We start from the raw sequence: 25,015 nt of genomic DNA on the forward strand, positions 1-25,015 counted from the left end.
TCTCATAGATATATTAGGGATAGAGGTGGTTTTAGACTATGAAACAGGAGATAACGGCAGATAACAGATAGTAATTAGTATCAAGTACTGTTCCTAACAAGACGAGCGAAAGATAAATCCCTAAAATCTGATCTATCCAAATATACTGTTGCAAAGAACAATAGCTTATGTTCAATCAATTGCATGTTGAGGTTTCTTAACTGATCCAAATGTATAATAGTTTGGTCAGTTGATCAAGCAAGCTGATTATGAGTGGTTTGCCAATAGCTCAATATTTTTTTGGACAGAAAAAAGGAAGGAAAAAAGAAAAACACTGAAGAAAATCATCAAATGCAATACATCACCTTTATAGGTAAAAATTAAATTTCCTTCGGTGATGAATTATACCTCGAACCCAAAAATTTGTCAATGGTAGTATAGTAATTCCCATTTTGAAGAAATTTTTTAAATTCAGGTTTATTTTCAATTCCTTCCCAACTTGTAGTTGTGCGAGCACAAAATTTACATCTCATGGTCAAGGGTCAATTTTAATTGCTCCCACCATGGAGATGACATAGGCATTTTGGGTGATAGGTTTATCACAGAAACTCGAGGTTCATAATCATTGATCACAAGAGTCTGATAGAAAGTTTCTAAAAGCTACACAGCCATACAGTGTCATAGATCTGGAATTATCGGAGACAATAGAACAGAATTGGATATAAACAACTTCATCACAACCTACAATTGACTGCTGAAGAGCATATAAGTGATATAATCATTACAAAAAAAAAAAATGCATAGGACTAGTACCTAGATAACAATTAGGGAAGAAGAAATGAAAAACTATATCCAGCTTGATTTCATCGAAGATTTCAAAATACTGCATTGAACAAAAGCTTGTTTTGCTTTATTACAGAGTGCTGAAAAAGGAGTCCACATAACCATCCAATATAATGCGAATGTGTTGTCCAATGTGATGAAATGACAAGAAAGCAATACAACCCCATAAGCCAGCCACGAATGTAGCGGCAACTATTGCAAAGAAGATGGCATCATCCACACTGCTATCATCTTGGTTTTCTTTGACTTCAATAGTTGGACTAGAGTCAGAGGTGCAAGTCTTCTCCAGTGGTGGCCCATGTAATCCAATATTACCCTCGTAGCTACTCACATTAAATGTGGCGAATTGGTTTTTGAATTCTGGTGTGCATCCAGATAAGTTATTGTAAGCAACAGAGAAGGACTCCAAGGACGTTAGCTGAGTCAATTGCCCGGGTATCACACCACTCAGCTGATTGTGTGATATGTCCAAGTTCTCAATCTGATTGAGTTTTGAGATAGTTTAAGGAATTGGACCTGTTAGCTGATTGCGTGATAGATTCAATTGTACAAACTCATGCAGATTTCCAATTTCTGACGGGATGTTTCCTATCAACTTATTTGCTGACAAATCAATTGCAGACATCAGAAGCAAATGATCTGTTGCGTAAGTATATAAGTTGCCCTTGGTGATGAGGTCTACCAATGTTATCGCATACAAGTCAACCTCCACACTCATATGGTGACGAGGATACATCCAATAAATAAAGGGGATCTAAATGTGATGAATCAGCTTTCCTGAAGTGCATTTTACCAAGGCAAGAGGGTATTGATCCTGAAAGATTGCTCTGCGAAAGGTCCAAAATATGTAAAGACTGTAGCTTGCATAACTCAATTGGTATTGGACCTTCAAATGAATTTCCACTGAGAACAAGAATCTCCAAAGACACATGATCTCCTATCAGTCTTGGCAGTTTACTTGAAAGCTGGTTATTGCTGACATCCAATGCTGCAAGGTATGAAGTATTGAAATAACTAGTTGGAATTGTGCCTGTTATGGCATTCTCAGCAAGGTTGAGAAGCTGTGGTCCGGATGATTGGAAGCAATGAGGTAATGAACTGAAGAGGACATTGCCTGATAAGTCTAACATGGCGAGTGTTAAATTACATATATGTTGTGGTATTTGACCATAAAATTGATTTCCTGCAAGGTTAAGGCTTATCAGAGAGGAAAAAACTCCTATACTCTCTGGAATTATGCCCGATAATTGGTTATTACGGACATCCAATATTCGTAATTGCTGTCGTTCTGATAGAAAGCTCTGTAATGTTCCAGTAAAATTGTTTCCATCCAAAAAAATAACCGAAAGAGAAGAAAAAATGATGAAATTCAATCGCCAAAACTTAGATTCATCACATTCTACAAGCTCCGAAAGTATGAGCTTCGATACTTCTTTTGTACTGTTGTTGCAGGTTACTCTCTTCCAAATGCAGCAATCTCTCCCTTTTCCCTATGTAGGTGGTGAAGTGTAATTGTTGTGAAAGAGAGAAGATCTAAGCTCTAACAGAGCTCCATACTCCTCCAAAGGACATCCAAAGCTGAAGGTGTAGTTGCATAGGACTATAATCAATGAAGTCCATAACAAGATTGCTAGCCTTGAGTAGGTGACAAACTGGTAGCAATTCCTCATACTAGGGTGAATGTTGCAAAGAAATTGTCTAATGCACATTTGCTTCTCATCTTTATCCTTTCATAATTTATATAAAAGTATAGAGATATGAAATTTTGAGTCTATGGTCAAGTCAACGTGCTAGTAGGTAGACTGCATGGCTTCTAACAACATCATGTTCATTTTTCTGATAAAATATGTTTAATTTTTTGGAGCCAAGTCTTTTTTTGTTTGAAAAAAGAGATGGGGCATGGATCCTGGCCTGAAAATAATTATTAAAGTTTAGGGGAAAGTAATATAAAGAATGGGAGAACAAGTTGGGAAAAAAAAATCAAAGACAAGTGTGCAACTCATGGAAGGTAAAAGTGAGAAGTAGAAATAGAAATATGTGGAGAACAATTCTTATGAGATTTAGAATCCACTCATTAAGTTGAAGAGGATTTTGTGGTAGAAACTTTATTTGCAAGCTTGGACTTAAGAATAAAATCTTCCACCTATCTAAAAGCACCAATAGAATGTACAAACCAGCAAGTCCAAGTCTACATTGAAGAAAAAGTATTCATCATGAAGTGCGTAGGATTTCTCTATTGGAGAAAAGTTATCAAGAGCTTTTCCACTCTTGACCAAAAGTTTTTCCATAGAGGAACTGACTCTCAAACAAGAAGGGCTCCATGATTGTGGATTATAAATTGCCCTAGACCAAATTGCTAGCCCATCTTTAACTAGTATTCAAGAGGAGTAATATTTGAATGTACCATGTGGAGATCAATGAAGAGATAGAAATCTATTAGTAAATCCATTATTTGTTGCACTTGATTTTATGGATTTTTTTTTATTAAGAGAAATGAAGGGTTTATTTTACAGATATTAATTATGGATGTTAACTAATAGACCTCTTTAAGTTGCACTAAATTCTTTTAAAGGTCTATTAGCCTCTTTAAGTTGCACTAAATTCTTTTAAAGGTCTATTAGTTAGTTTTAGCATCAACGTGGGAGACCTTCCCTAATCTCTGCTTGGCCTCTCCAAGATGGACATCCAAGGAAGACGCTCACTCTTCCTACCTCCTGGTGGAGCTAGAAATTAGGGGGACTTTCATGGAGGTGCTCTACTTTGGGATTATCCACAGTGAATTTTGAGGCCATCTAAAATATCCGACCTAGAGTGTATTGGGTTTGGTCCACTTAACCAGCTGGTGTTTAATTTGGGTCACAACCTAAACTTTGGCCTATAGCTTGGATTGAAAAGGGGATCGAGTGGCCCGAATCAAGGCAAAAGTCCCAATTTTAGTCTAAGTAGGACTCCTCTTCCAAAATCTTCGACAGAAGCTAGCTAGGCTACACCAGCTATTAAAAGCTCCCACCAAGAGGACCAGCCAACTCCCCTAATCCTTCTTCTTCTTTTCTCTCTCGGATTCTAGAGATTTACGGTCATTGTTATATTGTTTTTGCCAGAATCATAACTACAAACTCACTAGAAACACCTCTTCACTTTTCCAATTCTTCTTCTCCCTACTGTTGTCAGACAAAGTGTCGTAGGGCCGACTCTTGGACCAAAATATTTTGCAAGAATCTCAACCTTGTGCAGCATTGGATGCCCCATCCAGCGAACCTCCTCACAATCCCTGCCCCAAAGATAACAACACCAAGGCAAACACTCAAGACACAGAGAAATTCACATACATATCTTTTATTGCAATTCCCACATAATCTATATATAGGAGATCCAACCAAAGTCTCTGAATCTCACTAAAAAGACACTCCCATGGCCTGCTACCAATGGTCAGTGACATGGATATTAATAGAGGCGGTGGATAACTCTTCCAACCACTGAAAACTTCACAAAACCATTGCCAACCATTATCAACTGCTCTAGAAAGTTTGGACAACTACTCCAAGGAGTTTGGAACTATTGGAAACCATCTAGTATTTGGATGTGAGTCCCTTTGTACTTGGTTGTGCATCGTATAGCATGTCTGGCCATGAGTCCCACTATGCGAGGCTATGCAACATGTTGTGCCTGACCACACATCTCGCTGCTGGCACCTGTACATCCCACTAGCACCTGCCTATGGATCTTGTAGTGCACACTCGCACGTCCCATTGCTAGCATCTGCATGGAGGTTGCGTGCCTTGACGGCTACATACCTGCATGTCTATGCACCCCGCACACCCCGTGCACCTGTGCATCCCAAAGCCTGAGCACCCCGTGCATCCTGCATATCCCGCCGCATCCCTGCGGCTTGTGCACCCATTGCATCCTTTGGCCTGACTTGAGCACCCTTGTCTGAGCCTGGCATGTGCACCTATTAGACTAGGCATGCATCTGCTCACACCCAATCTTGCATGTGCCTTTGCCAATGTCCATATATGCTTTATCTTGTCTAGCCATCCACACACTGGACCAACTGATATGTCTTGTTGCAGTGGAGCCCCAGCTACACTCCTACCCATCCCAAGTTGGCACGGCAAAGGCATCAGCCCATGCCAACCCATGTAAGCCACTAGCAAGGGTCTAACAAATAACCCCCACCTGAAGAGCCCGACGTTCTCAGAGGGAAGTGTGACAGGTACTCTTGGATCTTCTCTCTAAATTGCCACAATACTCTCATTTTTCCAACTAACCACACTTTCAAGTTCTCTTTTCCATTGAACCGATTATTTAGTTCGTCTGCTCTTTTTGCTTTGTCCCAATATGTGGTTGTCCCATATCTTTTTAATCTTCTTATCAAACTATTGCCTCACTTTAGGTGGAGCATGCTGCGCTTACTTTCTTGAAGAATCTGCATCTCCATGATAAGATTTTAGGAAACTAACATGGAAAGTTGGATGTAACTTCTGTCTCTCCAACAATTGCAGTCCACATGCCACATTCCCCAACTTCTTCAACACTTCAGAAAAGCCATCATACCTAGGGATCATGCCTCATGGATTCTTTTACTACTGATTTTCTTCCATATTTTAGGAGTCAATTTTAGCATTATTACTTTGTCTCCTACATTAAATTCCAAGGGCCTACGACCTTTGTCTGCATATTTTTTTAAAATATTTTATGAATCGATCTGCAATTTGGCTTTATTTATTTCTTATTTTATTTGTATTTTAGTTGATTCTTGTTGATTCCCATGAAAAGAAATTTAATATGAAGTGGGTGAAGTATACTTTTTATCGACTTGAAGTCGTGTTTCAGTAAGTTCAAGTTGTTATATTTGTTAAGAAATCTATGATTTTGTTTTTTTGGTTCCATTTCCACTCATGGATATTTACTTTTTATAGTTAACTTTTTACAATTCTTGCTTCTCTTTCATGCTAGGTTTATAATCTTTTGGTGAAGAAAAAATAGGAAACTTTTTGCTGGATGCTGGATTCATTCGTTCGTTCACACTTGATACTTTCTTTGCACTTTAGTTGGTTTTAGTTGATTCGGTCAGAGTTAGGAACTGGTTCCATTTTATTAATAATTAGATAACTAAGGTAGTACTTCAATGAGCTTGAATTGTTTTTTTTTTTTTAGGTGATCCGAAGTAGTAAGGGGGATAAATTTTTAAATTATTGTGATTTCCTTTCCACTCACCTTTGTTTGCTATATTATTTCCTGCTATTACAGCTCTTGTATTATGTGTGTTGTTGTTTTTTTGTTATTTTTTATTGGTAGAAATAGTGTGTTAATTAAAAGATCTATCATACTCCTTTTTTTGGTACAAAGATCTATCAAGCTCTTTTTGGGATATCAGATGCTTGGTTTATCCGCAGGATATATATATGGTAGAAATTCTAGAGTTCCGGATTTCTCTCTATCAGTGTCTCTAACTTGAAGAAATTGATCATACCAAGAGTTTTCTCTGGAGCTCCTTGCTCCATAAGTATACCGAGAAAGGTTCACTTTTATCTAATAATCTATTCTCTAATAAAAATTTGTTTCTTTTGTGCCGAAAATGTGGTGAATTGCGGCTTTCTTGATATTTTTCAGAGCAAGGCTTTAAGCTGAGAACAAAATGTATTAGTGTTTATCAACAAACTCTTCCCGATAGGCTCGATTGCCGTGGAAGGTCTGTCAATGTTTAATGAATGGTCTTCCTGGTCACCAAGGAATTCTGGAAGTAGATTAAAGATGTCCATGTAACGCACATGAGAGTTATAGATAAGAATGTTGGTGAAATAACCATGAGAAGTAAACTGCAGAACATGAAGCCAAATGGCAATGGATTATACATTTAGACTGGAAATCAACCTTGTTGCCGTCAGTGGATTGAGCCTTGAACAACTTGTATGAAGTATTGGGCCAGGATGGGCCAATTTATAGGCTTTAGGATTGTTTGGAATCTCGCTCAGATCTTTCTTAATTTTAAGGGAAATTCTTTGCACATAGCATGCGGTGTAGAAGAAATATACTGCTCCATGTGATTGAGCTACGTAGTCATGACTTTCCAATGCACAGTTAATACTTGTAGTTCCACTTTTTCATTTAAAATTTTGAATGATGAAAATGCCCTCCTCCTTTTGAAAAAATTATGATATTCTGTGACAATATTATGATATCTTGCGGTCAAATTATGACTTCTTGCATAGGTTGTTATTATTTTTTCACAAGATGTCATAAAGAGGAAAAGATATTTTCGTCATTAAAAATTTATATAATTTCTAAATGATAAAAATATTCCTATCAATATTATGATATTCTATGAAAAAATTATAACATTTTATATGGAAAGTCATAATTTCATTACAAGATGTCATAATATCGTTATAGGATGTTATTATTTTTTCAGAATGGGAGGGCATTTTCATCATTTAAAATTTTAAACAATAAAGTAAAACTGTGAGCATTAAATATGCATTGAAAAGTGGTGGTTACATAGTCCAACCAAATGGGATGGTATATTTTTTCTACACACTACAGAAATTCTGACTTTTATTGACACACAAAAAGCGTCACCAAAGATATCAAAACCGTCGGCATAGATCCCAAGATGTTTTACCGACGGACATAAAAAACATCGGCAAATACCCCTGTCGACAAAGGGTTTTGCTGATGCTTTTTTGTCTGTCGGTAAAACACAAACCTTTGGTGATGCTTTTAAAATTGTTGGCATAACTCTTGAGGAATTGGTGACACCTTCTATAAGCGTCAGTATAACTCTTATGTCTTTGGTGACGCCTGACTAAACCGTCAGCAAAAGACTTTTTTAGTGATGGCTGAATAGTCTGTTACGAAAAATCTGAATAATTTATCTAAGTTTGTATGTCAGCATGTTTTCTTTTTTTTTAATCTAAATGATTTGCTGGCAGTTTGAGTGTCAGCATTTTTTAAAAATAATATGATGAATTTTTATTTTGTCTATGAGGCTAATGTTATCAACTGACAAAAACATATATATTACTAAAAATGACTTCAACTGCCAATTTGAGCTTTAATATATAAAAGTCATAGTATTCATGTAATCCAGAAAATCCAACACCCATCAACAATACAATACTAAAGTATAACCCAACACCAACAACATAGTTTTAGTGGTCTCATTTAAGTTTCAAATACATGATATGAAGTGGTCCTTCCATAAGACAAGTTAAACTTCAAGTTCTCGAACTTCCAATACAACAAGCCAACTTCAAGGAGTAGCTGCAAAAGATTAAGAACAAAAGTACAAACAAAATAAGATACTTAAGTTATAAAATATAAATTTATCTCAACAACAAGATGCATAGAGATTTATTCATGTCATTTCGAAAATTATTATTTATCAAGTCGTAATGCAAATTACCATTTTGATCATGATGTGAATAACCATCTCTATTTTCATGTGGAGTTTGGCTTGGAGTACTACCAGCATCAGATGCCTACACAAGTTAAGTAACCAAATTAAATCATGACAATACAATAACAAGTGTAAAGTAAAATTACATTTGTAATTAAAATAGATAAGGCAGGTAAAAGGGTGTGAAAACTTAAACCAAGTATTATTCAATCTATGTGCTCTTCCTTTACAAGCAGTCCGAACAGCGCTTATTGCATGCTTTGGGAATATAGCAAATTATAAAACACTAGCATCATTAAGTAAATAAACAGTATCCAACCCAAGCTGCTTATTGAAACACTTTGTCACTACTACTTGTAGGCAGAACTGGAAGAACCAGACTGTAAGTCCATCTTTAAAGATAATGTGTTGGGCTAAACAAGATCATTGTATGGCTGTCACATAGATAAAGGTACAAATAATTATTTCTTAAATGACAATGACATTTACCAGTAAAAGCACCTTTGCATGTCTATTGTAACAGATTGAGACATTTCAACTAGATTTAAGTTGTTTTGGCACTTTCTAATGTTGGACATTCATAATTGTCAATAGTGATCAACATAAGATTCACAATATGTAATCTCAGAAAAATCAAAGACTAAGCTACCACCTGTACCAGCTTTATACCACTAGGAACATATCTTATGGCCCATATACCAAGCCTCATGATGGTTCCATAGATAAACTGTCCTTGTACAGTTCTGAAGCTACCAATATTAATCTCACACCAACCCGTTACTTTTTCATGCTGCCCTTTTATGTTCTCATTTGGACCAGTCTAGTATTGGCCCGTTTCAACTACATACCCGCCTGTCCTACAATATATACTGTACTGGCTGATGAACTGATAGAGGTTTATGCCTCACTTTTGGTACAAATAATGAGATTTTATTGCAACAGAAACTTTACAAGCTTTCTTATCCATTCAGTTCATGCTACTTTATTGGTCAATAAAATATGGAAAGAATGTTGAAACATCAATATCAAATGCTATCATGCTCTTTAACATGATAACCTCATCATTTAGGTACCAAGTGAATCAAATAGTTTATTCATGGAACAATGCTTGCCAGCAAAATATTTAAATGGGACCTAAGAAATCCTAAAATAAAACATAGACATCAGCTATCCATCTAGTATCTTTTTCTCGCTATAGACATCATAGACATCCCTTATATAAATTTACATGAATGGAACTAAATTGTACCTCGCTACGGATATGTCGTTGTGCTAACTCTATCAACTCGGCCATTTGTGGGTTTACTTGTGCTTGAGACTGAAAAACGGCAATCAAGCTCGCAACAAGCCCCTTCAATCCACTTACTTCACTCCCTAAGTGTTGAACCATGTTTCTTAAATGAGTTGACTCTCCCTCTTGCTCAACTGATGTGGATGAAGTATCTTTTGAACAAGAGGGAGCTTTCCCCACACGATGAATCCTCCCTCTCTTTTCTGGCCTTTTGACATGGGAGTACACATCATCATTCCAATACCTTTGTCCTTCGGTACTTTCTGAACCTCCCATTTCTTGCATTCCTTCTTTCATTAGCTCCTGAAAATCTTTTGTAAGTTAGAAATTTGAGTCACTTTAGTGAAATAATAAATATGTGAAGTATTAATTTGCTTCCCATACATAAATTTCAGCCGTCTTGTCGTTTACATAACTGCCATCTTTCTTTGTACGAGTTTCTATATACAACTTTGCACGAGAAGGTCGCACACCATTATTTTTCTTGGTCTATAAATGGCAAAACAATATTTAAAAAATAGCATTTCTATGAGTGGAAAAATGATACTACATAAACAATATGATCAAATTACGACAACCAGTTGAATAGAATTTGAAGATACCTTCTCATCAATAACCCTTGCAAAGCTCTTGCTGCCAGTGCAATAAGGGTCGTCATACTTAGCTCTATTCTTTTTGTTGGTCTCACTAAGATGCTATTACCCAAACATTTTGAAACATATTATTTTTTTCTTTTTTTTAAAAAAAAGTAAAAGAAAACAGCATTAACATGTTAGAGCAGGCTATATCATAGATTTTTCTGATAACCACATGTCAATTCTTCTCTTCCATTGATTTTCATCATAACATTCAGGAACAGCTACTTTCATCTCCTTAGCAGATAAGTCAACATTAAAATGCTTAGACTTCAAATCATTCTTTCAATGCCTCCACATAGCCCCTATTTTTTCCAGCGGAAACTTCTTTGTGGCACCCGTGTATTCAGATAAAAATATAAATACATCCTACACTTAGAAACTGACTTTAAGAAAAGTTTGTATATATCAAAGTAAAATGCATTTAAGATGAAAAAATGTTTACTATACCTCTAGTTCAGCTATCTTCTTTTCCTTGAAGCTTGATGGTACATGATGCCAAGAGTCATAATCGATTGGAGCATTATCAAATTGTCTTACCGTTGACCCTATATAATTTGACAAATTAGTAGCTTCCACCCCGATTGGTTGTCCAAGTTCATTTAGGTTGATAACAACATGCTCTCCCTCATTTAGATCGCATAACTCAGACATACGTGTGTATCCTCTCCTTCTAGGCTGGCTAGTCGAACCTATTAATACATATACACAATTAAATAAAATACATAATATGTAAGAAAAATGATCCCTCAAAATTAATAATTATCATATGCACCATCCTTTATTTGCTTATTAGTGGTCTATTTATGCAATTCATTCGAAAAAGATTATATGTGTATACTGGTTGACTTTCACTGGCAGCTAAGGGAGTTGGCTCTTGGGCAACTGATTCAACTTCCTCACAATTTTGGGCTTCAAATGGCTGTTCTTATTGATTATGTGATGGAGGCTCACCTTGATTCTGACTTTGAGAGTTTTTTGTACCACTAATATTGACAATTGTCCTCTTGCGTTTTGCCATTATTAATATAATCTGAAGGCAAAAAATAGAATTCATGTGTCAGAATGTTAGCTAACTAAAAAAACTTGTATCTCCCCAACCATCTAAAGATTACATGCTATTTAATTTTTCAAATCTAAAAAGATAACAACATACATAGCAATTACATGAAGAGAAAAAAAAATAAATAAATAAAGCACCAAAGACACCATTACACTATCATTTACTGCAATTACATTCAACAGTATTATGCATTAAAACAAGAAACTACATTGATAGAAGAAAATTGAAAATAAGAAACTACAAGCCTGTGGATGTTCTCTCTTGATCAAAACATATCCTCAAACTCTAGATCTTCATCGTCTTGGTGCGCTTCTTGAACAACCACTTCTTCAAACGGATCTTCACTTCGAATCAAATCTGAAGGTTGAAGCTGATCCTTATACATTTGCTGTGATCTCTCGAATCATAATTGTCTTTAACTTTAACTGGCTTAACAATAACCCAATCTTTATATTTAGGAGCACTAACATAGAATACCTTCTTTGCATGAGACAAATATGAAAGGATCATCAAGTATACCTTCACCAGTATGTGCTAAGTAGGAAAAATTCACAATAGTACAATCAAATTTTTTCTTGCATCCTCTATTGATATCAACCCAATCACACTTGAATAAGTCAACCTTGATTTTGCGATGATAATTTAATTGAATAATATCTTTTAATATACCATAATACTCTATTTTTTCTTCAATAGGTCACCTATCTCTAGTGCTAGCATAACCCATTGATTCAACTGTCACTACAACCCCACTATTTTGAGTTCTCAACTTCCTCTCACGTGCTTTTGTATGGAATCTAAAGCCATTCATAAGGTAACCGGTATACCATCGTACAGCATCAAGTGGCTTTCGAGCAAGGCACCTAATTTGTTCAGTAATATGGGCATCACCTTGTTGATCCATGCATGCAATCTAAATTAACATGGATTTAAAAATATATTATGAGACAGAACATTATGAGGTAAATAGATGGTGTTTATATATTCAAATTGTAAATTATAAGGGAGCGTAAAAAACTAACTCGTTTACGAAACTACTCAAGAAATTTCTGACTATGAATCTTTCAATCTCATAAGGAGTTAAACGACGTGGACGACGTGATGCCTTGATATGCATCTTATGTTGCCAGAAAAAAATATATTCACATGGCTATTAATGAGATGAGTGATAATTTGGTAGACTTACCAACTCAATAACCAACTTAATAACAAAATCTCCTTACTCTCGAAATGGGGTAATTGCATCATAGTTAAATAAGACATATCTGTGCGCTTGCATCAACTCTTTCTCATCAGATGGGCCCTTGGCACTCGACTTGCTTTCCTAGCCTCCATGACTTTTGCTGCTTCTTCGTAAAGGTGTTTCTGGCCTAAACATTCTTTAATTGGCAACAAGTTGGTCTTCACCATCATCTCCTACAAGTTGGTCTTCACATCATCTCCTACAAGTAGATCTTCACTATTATCATTCCTTCGTGGCCGATTGAACCTTGTTTCAATCCCACTTAAGTCTCGTGAGCAGAACATTATACATTTATTTGCTAGATATGCTTCTGCTATTGAGCCCTCTGGATAAGCTCTATTGCGCACATATATCTTAAGCTGACCAAGAAGCTTAAATAAAAAAATTGAAAGGAATGATAATGTAAATTAATCATCAAAAAATATCATAACATATAATGAACCAAATTTTAGCTATAACACATCTAAAATTATACCTCTCAATAGGATACATCCATCTATAATGAACCGGACCAGCCATCTTAGCCTCATCCGCTAGATGAACCACTAAGTGAACCATAACTGTGAAAAAGGATGGTGGAAAATCTTCTCCATTTGGCAAAGGGTAAGAGCAACTCGAGATTGAAGCCACTCAAGATTATCCACATCCAGAACCTTGCTATAAAGTTCTTTGAAAAAATTGCACAATCAATAATAGCCAAAGAAACATGGTCAGGAAAAGACCCAGGGATAGAAATTGGAAGGATTTCTTCAATCAAAACATGACATCATACGACTTAAGGCCAACAAGCTTGTGTTGTCTCAACTGCACACACTTAGAAATATTGGATGAACACTCATCTGGAAGTTTCAATTCCTTAATCACTTTGCAAAAATCATCTCTTTCCTTTGCATTCATCTGGTAGAAGCCTTAGGCATAAACTTTGAATCAGTATTACCAAGACGAGATCTCAAATGCAACTCACTTCTTAAGTCCATCTCTTGAAGATCAAGACGTGCTTGGGGATTATCCTTTGTTTTGCCTGTTTAGTTTAGAAGAGTAAAAACAATATTATCACAAACATTCTTCTCAATATACATTACATCTAAGTTATAACGCAATAAAAGATGCTCCCAATAAGGGAGAGTAAAAAAGATACTTTTTTTTTCCAAAATAGAAGCTCATCCCCATGCATACTACTCCCACCATTCAAGTCATTGGCCACAACTTCTTGTTGTCTTAATACCTGAGTCCCTGAAAGCCTAGTTGGTGCACATCTAAATTCTAGAGTCCCATCAAAAGTGTTAGACTCAAAACGATACTTGTGGTTGGGCTCTAAGAAACATCGATGGCACATGTAACACATTTTCTTCTCCTTTGACAACCACATAGAACTTGTTTCAGGACCACATATAGGGCAAGCAAATTTACCCTTAGCGCTCCATCCAGATAAATCAGCATATGCTGGAAAGTCACTAATTGTCCATAACAATACACTCGCATGATAAAATTTTTATTTTTTGAGACATCATAAACTTGAATGCCATTAGACCAAAGAGTTTGCAACTCCTCAATAAGGTTGTTACCTGGTGAGTTGGGCCCAGGAATTATCAATGAAACCATTAGAGAGGTTTGCTTCATGCAGTGCCAAGGGGGCAGATTGTAAGGCATTAGTATCACAAGCCAAGTGCTATGAACTGTATTCATAGTTCTGAATGGATTAAATCCATCACACGCTAAATCAAGACGAACATGTCATGGATCAGATGAAAAGCCAAGGTCAAGAGAATTTAATTTTTTCCAAGCTTAGAGTCTGCAGGATGTCTCAAAAAGCCATCTTTAGTGCAACCCTCTTCATGCCATCTCATTAATGAGGTAGTTTCAGAATTATGAAAAAGCCTCTCTAATCTAGGTATCAGAGAAAACCACCGCAAGATTTTAGCAGCTATCTTCTTTCTTCTTCCTGATGAATATTGAGGATCATCATCGTCATTTGTGGGGGCAAGTTTCCACCTAGATGAACCACAATGGCTAAAATATCCTCCTTTGCTTTGTCCTTCCAAAATAACATGCATCCTTTCGGACAAGCATGAATTTTTTCATATTTCAGACTTAATGCTCCAATTAGCTTCTTCATCTCATAAAAAGATTTGGGTATAGTATTTTCCATAGGATATGACTCCTTCAACAACTTTAACAACATGTTGAATGCATTGTTGTTCCAACCTCCAAGGCATTTTATGTGGTAGAGGGTAACAAGATAAGCTAGTTTTGAGTACTTTGTGCAACCAGGATACAATGGCTGTTTAGAATCCTCCACCATGTCATTGTATGTATGCTCTCTTTGGGGAGAATTAATATCGAGGCGCGGGTCATCATTCCCCCTGCAGGTTCATCAATATTCATGTCAGCTCTGCAGTCATCTCTAGCATTGTTGGATACATGAGGCATGAAAATTTTGTGCAGTAAGCCTTCTATATCATGTGCAGTTTGAAACTCTTGCTCACAAGTTTCACTATTAGACTCCGAAGCATGATAGGATTCTTCGTGAAAAACCCATCAGGTATATCCTTTAAGGTAGCCATGAAAAACACAATGTTCAAATACATCTCCTCTAGAAAGCCAATAGGTGTTGACACATTTCACACAAGAACAGTGAGCTTTTCTTTCTTTAGCGGATCTAAGAAATGCAAAATCCAAAAACTGTATAACTCCTGTGATATAAGCTTGACTTCGCCTTGATGGGAGATTTATCCAACTCTTATCCATTACACTATATCAAACTTCCAGCAGCAGCAGATCAAAGAAACAAAAGTAAAAAAATCAAAAAAAAAATGAAAACACTTGAGATTCATAGAAAAAAGACATTACTATCAAGTGAAAGGAATTTACAATAAGGTACCTTTAACAAGATGCAGAACTAATTAGCATGATTGGAAAAAAAAATGAAGTAATTGTCTTTTAAAGCTATTACCCCTGTTACAACCCCATGGTAGTTGATTTCATTAGTTGAAACTCATCCAACACAGGCCCTAAGCTTTTGTGGCAAGTTATTTCTATTGCTCTCAGTACAAACTAAAGAAATATGTGGGATATTAACCTAAGTCATCACTGGTGTGCAGCTACTAAACCTTTCTATCCATACCATGCCAAATCATTGCTATTTTCCAGCAAATTAACAGAGGTCAGTCCCAATTTGACAATTCTTTAGTTACACTCTGACAACCTCCTGGATAGGAACAGAAAATTAGGATTACAAGTCAAATGCCATAATTTACAAGGCCATATTGATCAAAACAATATTGAAACTTCAGCTACTCTTTAAGTTACATAAAACCTAACCTAGTCTTTTTCCTCAGAACAAGGCAAAGTTTTCTTAGGAAAAGTATCCATGGGTATGGGTGGATCTCCTAATTCTTCAGAGCAAGGCACCATTTATTCCATCTAACTTTTTTCAATTCTGGCTTATACCATCCTAAGGCAACCAAATAGAGTGCACACATATATATTGACCAAGACACAAACAAAGAAAAAGGAATAGTTATCACAAGTTTTACTGTCTCAAAACCAAACAGGGTTTAAAATATGTATCAGTAATTTAAGAGACACCAAGGTTCAATGCTCCAAATGCAGATATGTTGGTCATTATCACTGCCTCAGGAATTAGCATGACAAACAAAACCCATATCTCATTGGGGTTCATCCTCGTACTTAACAGAATAAATTGAGGAACAGGATTTCTAATGTCGTTTACTGAGATATGCATGTATCTTATTTTAAAACCAATGTTACAACATGCTTCAGCCTTATCCTACCCCATTATTCCAGCTTTGAAAAGCATAAGCATGAAAAGGTAGAGTCAGCATATATTTGAACCATGTAGGCATACATCACTTGTCCACATGATGCACAAATGAAACCACAAAAAATTGCAAATTACAACAAGAGAGAGTCATTTATCCTTGGCAAATTTTGAACTAAATAAAAAATCTAGAGGATATCAAATCTCTGTTCACTGATTTTAATTTGATTTTATAATGTTGACAACAATGACAAAATAATAACAGCACAAAACAGAAGATAAAACATAAGCAGTGACACGGGCTGCAAATCTACTACCAACATATAGGTAGAACCACCTAAAATAGAGAAAAGAAGCAGCTTTGGAACAAACAATATGACTGGAGAATAAAGGAGGATCAAATAACTTGAATCTACAAAAGCTCAAAGTCATCATCCAGGAAAGAAGCACATAAAAGATATTTAGAATACTAATCATGTCTTACCTAAGAAATCGGCCTAATTACTGATACCCAATGAACCAACGAGAACCAATGTCAAAAAAATCCAGAATAGAAATATGAGGGGAAACAAAACGGAGAGAAGGGGGATTTGGTCGTCAGATAGATTGCGATGACGGCGTGTCGGCAATGGCCATCGGCATTTGGGAAGTGAGACGGCGTTCAGTTGGAAGCGTGATGGCACACCAGAGTCCCAAGTTTCCGATTCCACAGGGACGTCGGGTTTCTAGGTGAGAGAGAGGAGGGCGGCAGTCGTCGACGGATTTGGGGATCCTCCGATCGAGAGCACGAGGGAGATGACAAGCACTCGGAAAAGAAATCCCGGGCAGAAGGAGAAGGATGTGAGAAAAAATCGCACGGCAGGAAGAGGGAAGGGTGTTGAAAAAAAAAATCCCACGGGAAAGGAAGGGACGCGCAGATTTTTTGGCTGGGATAGTCTGACCTATGGAGACAATAAATCAAAATCGTCACCAAAAATCTAACCTATGGTGACATGTTTCCAAAAGCGTCACCAATAGTATAATCTATGGTGACAGAAATTCAAAGGCATCACCAAAAATGTGACTTATGGTGACACCTAGAAAAAGTATCAGTAAAAAATCAATCCTTTGCTGACACTTTGCAGAAAGTATCACCATAGGGTAATTTTTGGTATTGGTTTTGTGTCTGTCACCAAAAGTGTTCTTCAGCAAAAGTCAAAATTCCTATAGTGACACCACATATGGTGTACAAAGAACTTCACTAATTTTAATTCAATGAAATCTAATTACTGTATGACCTAACCTTGGCTGCATTACTCTCCAACCTGTCCAACCTAACAAATCTCAACATTGATTAACACCTGATTTTTATGAAATATTAGTCCAGCTCGAGTCAAATTATAGATATGATGATCAATGAAGATCATATGTCATTCTTCTATGTTTTGACTCAACCCAACCCCAAATTAACAAATGACCTGACATTGATGGCTCTTTAATTTGACCCGTCCAACGTTGACCAACCTAACTCATATGGGCACGAGTGTGCATGAACTTAATATTAATTGCCATAACCAACCTATGATACTATCATATTAGAATGTTATGTACAAATTGTGGCAATCAATTTAATCACTTTAAAGTATCTAGCAAGTGATTTGAGCTTGAGCTCAGTGGTTGCATCCTGTCATTTTGTAGTGAAGGGTCAAAGTGATTCGGACATGTGTAGTGCCATTTTTTAGGATATTATTCCAAAAATTTTTAAGTAAATACACCTAGATTTCTACGTACCTTCTCGTCTCCCATAGTTAGACTTCCCCCCTATCTCAAAAATGGACAAAAGAAAAAAAAAAATAATCGAGCAAACAATGATGCATGGCCAGTATTAATCCCAAAAACAACACATTATAATATTAAAAAGGACCCTCACCTAAATCGTTATTGACTAATATAAGATCGTCATAATGATTATTTGCCTCAAATAATAACATTTCATATTTTTAATATTTAAATAATAATTATAGTCATCGTAACAATATTATAGTGAAATATAATGAGAAACTAACAGAATTATCTGTCCCTTCACTTTTTAGGAAACACACATGACAACAAAAGTAGCTTATAGTGACGATATTTTAGTAATACTTAAAAAAAATGTTACTATAAATACTCTCTAATGATGATATTAAAAAATATCATAAAACGTATATAATATTATAGCATTTTATCAAGAGTGTTAGTAAAAGTTATTATATAACGTCTCTATCTTATAACTGCTATAAAAAAATTATATTCTATTGCAATAACTTTAAAAATTATCATAAAATATCTATAATATTATAATGATGGTCATTTATAGATATTATTAAAATTTATAAATTTATGATAGTATCAGGTAAGAGCAATATTTTATAGTTAAATAGAATCTAATTGATAATATTTATAATTATATTATAGAATATTAATTATTTATCAATGAAATAAATTTAATCATTTATATATCATTATAAAACTAATAGTTTTTGTTATTAATTATTTATAGATTTTTTATGATAAATTAGTATTGTTACAAATTAATTTGGATCTTTTGTGATGATAATATTTAATCACTAAATATGTATTTAAATTTTCTAAAAAAAGTTATTTAATATATTTAATAAATTTTAAAATTAATATGATTTCAACTATATGAGTCAAGATAGTTTAATAATTTAATAAAAATAAAATTTGATATAAATTTTACTATCAATATTTAATGCATAATTTCACAATCAAGTAATGGTCTATGATATAATTACTAAAAGATCTATATGAATTATTTCTGTGATAAATTAGTATTATTGCAAACTGATTTAGATTTTTTGTGATGATAATGTTTAATCACTAAATATATATTTAAATTTTTTTTAAAAAGATATTGAATATATTTAATAAATTTTAAAATTAGTATGATTTTAACTATATAAGTCGAGATAGTTTAATAATTAAATAAAAATAAATCTTAATATGAAATCCACTATCGATATTGAATACATAATATCACAACCCAATAATGATCTACAATGTAATTACTAAAAAATCTACATGAAAATATATTTAACCAAGAGTTCGGATCTCATCCAATCTAATTTGTATTAAAATATATATAAAAAATTTAAAAATTACTTATATAAAATATATAATATAAAATTTTGAAATATTATATATATTTAAATGTCATTATTTTTTACTTACAATATAAATAAGAAGAATCATGAATTATCTACTTTTAAAGAACTTTAAAAAAATTTATTCATGATTATAAAAATATGTTAAAATTATTTATATTTTAAAAATATTTTAAATAATAAGATTTTCAAAATATTATAAAGAATAAAATAAAATAATTTTTTGCTTAATTTTCTTTCAAAAAGAAGAGAATTGATTTTTTTTATGAAAATAATTAAGTATAAAAATTAAAATAGTAATATATTTAAAATAAGTATACTTTATAATATGAATAAATTTTGAGTAAGTATAATAAATCATAACTCTATGTTAGAAGTTAATATTTTCATGTTGGCTAAATGCTAAGTAACTATCCAATAGATCTTATTTTCTATAGATCTTATTTAGAAGTTAATATTCTTTATATTTTTTGTCATGATTTTAACCGCTAACATAGACCTTTTTGGTTGTGGTGACAAAATATTATTCCTAGAGCATACAATAACTTTTAAAGGATGTCATAATAATGAGCATTAGTTAGATAACTAGATTGATATAAATATAAATCATGCATTACAATGGATGTTATTTTTCCATCCATTATTATATATATAAAATAACAGGCAATGGAAGAAATTTTTATAGCAATCGTAACACGATTATTTGAAAATTTGCTCTTTAGGACATGGAATTAATTATAGCCATGGCTTGATGAAATACTGCTTTCTATTTAAAAATTATTCAGTTTTATCCTCCCATATTCTAAAAAGGATGGAAATTGTCTTGGCAGCTACATTTGCATGCCGCTAAACCAAAAGAAATAGGAATTAGTTTAGTTTTAAAAATAAGAGAGCTAAAAATTAAGGGATGCGCAAGATAGCCAAGTATGATCAAATGATTGGTCTATGCATCCCAACACTCTAACCTTCTGAGGCATACGGCTCCATTAGGTTCCTCAGAATCCTGGTTTCTGGACCAGTGCCTCACTCATTGGGTCAGGGGGTCCCAAACGTTATACAATCTATGATACAAATTAATCTGCTGATGATCTCATCATCTATCTAAGACAATGTGAACATTGAGCTAATATTCTTTTACCAATTTCCTCCTCTTAAAGAAATCTGATGGCCGATATTCTTTTACATATTTGTAAAACCCTATAGGAAGCCCATGTTGTGTTCTGCACAGCTTCAAGCAAGCCAGACGTGACGACATTACATGTTGTGAACCCATAGCTCACAGAGTATGGGAGCCATTGTTTTGAACCTTGCGGTTGTAGGAGCTAAAGAAAAATATGCTTCTGCCAAAAAAAAGAAAAGAAAAATATGCGGGCATCCCCTTGATGGCTCACACGTGTACCACGGCACACGCCAATCACACGACTTCCTAATTTTTTACCGCATCAAGTTGGTGGGAGTGAGCTCATCAACAAAAGGAAACGGAAAAGATCTTCGCCTTCCAGGGCATGATAACAGAGAACCAAACAAAACCCGCACAACAAACCATGGCCTCATGCCAAAGCTCCGGCTAGCAATCCACCTCCCCAGTCCAAAGCCACCACTAACAAACAAAAACAATAACTCAAATTAATACCAAATCTGATCTTACAAAAAATAATAAAGAAATTAGTTTATTCCGGTACCCCGTCATAAACTATCTACCAGGGGATCCATGGGAGGGACGTAATGCAACGGAAAAGAAAAGTTTTTAGTAACACAATTATTCGATTTCTCTCTAAGTTACCGCTACTGAATGTTAAAATACAGAAAATATTGATATTGAAGCTCTATTTGGGTAATCCAATGGGACTTTGATTGAATTTCATGCTAGATTTATTGACTGGAAAGCCTATTTGAGCATGGCCCATATCAATCCAGTATCCTCAATTCGAATACTGCAAATGTAAAAAAAAATGTCAGGGAGTTTTTTCCCCTTCTTATAGATCAAAAGTTCCATAGACTAAAATTTAGGGCATGAAACTTTGACAAGATCTTGGAAGACGCAGGCTAACTAGGTCAACAAGGATGGTTTCCACATGATAGTCCTCCAAGAATATCCACTAGGGTACGCCCAATGATACCCTTAAAATGATTTGAGATGTTTTTTTTTTTTTTTTTGGTTACAAGCGGGAGCTCACATCAATCTAGTATAGGTGCACCCATAACAAAAAATAAAATATCCTGTAGGATCTGTGGACAGATCTGATCCTGTGCCAGATCCAATCATCGGTATGCTCCACTACGTAGGAAGTGATCCAGTCGGCTGTGCTGTTTGTCTTCCGATAGACATAATGAGCCGATGATGTGATGCAATTATGGACACACAGGCGAATATTTTGAAGAAACAGATGGTCGTCCATGTGTATCATCTAATCTAAACATAAAAAGCCATCTAAGCATATGAAAATTGACCTGGCTACCTGGCATCCTACAATCACATTGTGCATCAATATGTTTTGGAGTTTTATGAATACTTTCTTATCGTGCACTGATGGAATATAATGTTTGCTCATAATGTAATGGTCATTTTCTTTGCAGTTTAATCTTCCTAGATTTTGACAACATCACGTCATATGATAGCTCACTTTTTACATATCTGACAAAAATTATATTTAGTGTTGCGGCCAACTCCCCGTCGCCTGTAGTCGGTGATGGGCATCTGCAAAATAGCATCCACACAGACTGGAGCGTTGTCCGATGGGGATCCTCCAATGCTTAAGTTAGAGCGGAAAGTTGGTAAACAGTAGATTTTAATTTTCAAAGTAACAGAGCTCTGGTCAGAAGTAGCTTACTGGTGCTGTTCACTTACCCTCTTTTTTATAGATGAGGTTGTTGTAACTGTCGGATGTGGTCCCATTTTTTATAGCGCTAAATCATCAGGCCATAATCACGTAGTGGGTCATAATTTCTACTAATTGCCTCGTGATATACGGCTGGTAACCATTCGTGACGGTTATGGTATGTTGAGCGGATTAGCCGATCATATGTCGGTAGTATGTGTGACCATCGGCTATGAAGATGATCGGTTGACTATGAAGATGATCGATCAGCCATGAAGATGGTGAGTTGACCATGGTGAGTCGGCCATAAAGATGTTAGTCCACCATGAAGATGGTCGGTCGATCATGAAGATGGTCGGTCGGCCATGAAGATGGTGAATCGGCCATGGTGAGTCGGCCATGAAGATGGTCAGTCGGCCATGAAAATGGTCAGTCGGCCATGGTGAGTCTGCTTTGGTCAGATGACTCTGGTTCAGCCATAATGACTCCTTTCAGTTAGATGACTCTACTTCGGTCAGATGACTTTGCTTCGGCCAGATGACTCTCGTGAGAGCTGAATTCTAAAAATTTCTTTCCTTCCAAAGCCTCCCCTTTTAGAATCTCTTGGCTCTTCTTATATAGGTATGGAACAAAGGCCGACCTCAAATATGAGAGCTGACATAGAATCGGAGAGAGCAAATCCGATTGTCCCAACAGTTGCCCCTCACTTCCAAGTCCAAGACGGCTTGACATATTGGATGATGGGAGTCAGCGTATCTTCTGTCATAACTTTGAGTCCCGATTTTATGGTCAGTTCAGTTGATAATGAAAGAAATTTTTCTTTTGTTATCGGACCATAGTCTGATTTTGTAGCCTTCAGTTCATAGTGAAAGAAATTTCTGTGTTCTCTTTGAATATGATCATCATTCATCATAAATATTTATTGAATATTTTCTGATGGATCCGAGTTGAGTTGACATATTCTTCTGTCCGATCATAGTCGAGTCAGCATACTATTCCGTCTGACTATGGTCGAGTCGGTATGTTGTTCTGACTGATCATAGTCGAGTAAGCATATTATTCCATCCGATCGTAGTCAAGTCGGTATATTGTTCTGTGGAGCTGCTAAAAAAGAAGTCGCACCAAGTGCAAACAACATCGATAGCACCAGAAGTTGTTCAGATCATCGATGCTTCTTTTTGATGAATGAAAGAGAATTTTATTCAAATGTAGACTCTGTGTATGTTTTCATTGTCATAGAATTGTTGTCGTATAACTGAATATCGATTGATAAACTGGACATTCGATAGTACTTGTAGAATTATCCATTCGTCGTATACTTATTTGATGTACTTGTAAGAATTAGGATAAACGGTAATAAGCCGAATACCCCCCGTCTAGCCTTAGTCGGGTTAGTACGTCAAGTTATTTGATAATCGGTGGCAAGTCGAATATCCTTCGACCAATCGTAGTCAAATTGGTATAATTTCAATCCGACCTTAGTCATACTGGCATAATATTTTGCTTAGTTAGGACTAAGTCGGCATAATTGGCTTTTACAGTGGAAAGCCAAAATATATTTGGTACCGAGCATAGTCGGTAGTTGATATCTTGGCTTTCACAGTGAAAGCCGAAATATAGTAGGATAGACGATATCTTGATTTTTGCAGTGAAAGCCGAAATATAGTCGATAGTCGATATCTTGGCTTTTGCAGTGAAAGCAGAAATATAGTCGATAGTCGATATCTTGGCTTTTGCAGTGAAAGTCGAAATATAGTTGATAGTCAATATCTTGACTTTTGCAGTGAAAGTCGAAATATAGTCGATAGTTAATATTTTGACTTTTGCAGTGAAAGCCGAAATATGGTTCGAGTCAGTTTTTACAGTGAAAAATCGAAGTATTAATGTTGACAGGAATTGACTGCCCATCATTTAATAATCGACTGAACTTAGTGAGTGATGCAATATATTGAATTCTCTAAGTAATTGCATTCGAAAGGAAGTCAAGTAGAATAAAACATCCATCATGTTTTTATTAGTTAACTATCGAAACAACAACAGCATCGTTGTAAGGAGTTTGAATTCCTCGAACATCCTCTTCCAAGGGAGTTAGTACATTAAGTCGTTGTCGTTTCATCAATTCTTGTTGGGGAGTTGTCTCTCATTTTAGTCGTCTGGAGATCGTGTTGATCACCCCTACGGTCGGCTGATTATTTATAGCTTCCTCAATTTGTGGTTGAAGTCATCGATCAATAGGAGGTTGAGTCGGTGGATCTCTCCAGAACTTCTCAAGGTAGCCTTATCGAATCATGGCTTCTATTTCATCCTTGAGTTGGATGCATTATTCGGTGTCGTGACCATGATCATGATGGAACCAATAGTACTTCTTTCGATCGCGGCTTCTCAATGGCATCCTCATCGATGGAGGGTGTCGTAGATATTCTGCTTCTTCGATCTCTATTAGGATCTACGCACGGAGAGCAGAGAGAGGACTATAGGAGTCAAACATGTCGTAGTTTGGTCTTGGACTCCATCGTCGAGATGAAGCTCGCTCATTGGAAGGTAGCCAACTTGATTCGATCGGAGCTTCTCCTTTCTTCTATTTCTTCTTCTTCTGACCCTTACCTTCTGTTTGGCATCGGTCAGAAGCAGCTTCATCCATGTGCATATACTTGTATGCATGCTCCAGAAGTTCAGCATAAGTCTGAGAGAAAGTCTTGTGCAAAGAGTATGTAAACCGAGATCCCCTCAGCTCTCTCTTCATGATTGAGAAGAGACTGTTGGAGGTTCGTGGCGGCCTTCGGCTGGTGCTAAAATGAGCCACAAAGAAATAT

At 35.6% G+C, this 25,015-nt stretch overlaps 1 protein-coding gene and 1 pseudogene across 2 annotated transcripts; both read right to left on the bottom strand.

Moving 5' to 3' along the window:
* Nucleotides 1-867: 867 nt before the first annotated feature.
* Nucleotides 868-4,964, bottom strand: LOC140855806 (receptor-like protein EIX2; annotated as a pseudogene).
* A 2,891-nt stretch (nucleotides 4,965-7,855) lies between these two features.
* LOC105051284 (uncharacterized) lies at nucleotides 7,856-17,196 on the bottom strand. Of its 2 annotated transcripts, XM_010931631.4 has the most exons (7): nucleotides 16,722-17,196; nucleotides 11,105-11,183; nucleotides 10,601-10,842; nucleotides 9,900-10,004; nucleotides 9,474-9,818; nucleotides 8,231-8,306; nucleotides 7,856-8,088 (listed from the first exon to the last, which is right to left on the bottom strand). In XM_010931631.4, exons 2-7 carry the CDS (start codon nucleotides 11,169-11,171, stop codon nucleotides 8,078-8,080), a joined length of 846 nt encoding a protein of 281 aa, XP_010929933.1. In that variant the 5' UTR covers nucleotides 11,172-11,183; nucleotides 16,722-17,196; the 3' UTR covers nucleotides 7,856-8,077. The 2 variants fall into 2 exon arrangements, with proteins under 2 accessions (XP_010929933.1, XP_029122339.1); XM_029266506.2 differs by lacking the exon at nucleotides 9,900-10,004 and having other exon boundaries at nucleotides 16,722-17,191.
* Nucleotides 17,197-25,015: the final 7,819 nt, after the last annotated feature.

Source organism: Elaeis guineensis, chromosome 1, assembly GCF_000442705.2.
Source record: "Elaeis guineensis isolate ETL-2024a chromosome 1, EG11, whole genome shotgun sequence".
Taxonomy (NCBI): domain Eukaryota; kingdom Viridiplantae; phylum Streptophyta; class Magnoliopsida; order Arecales; family Arecaceae; genus Elaeis; species Elaeis guineensis.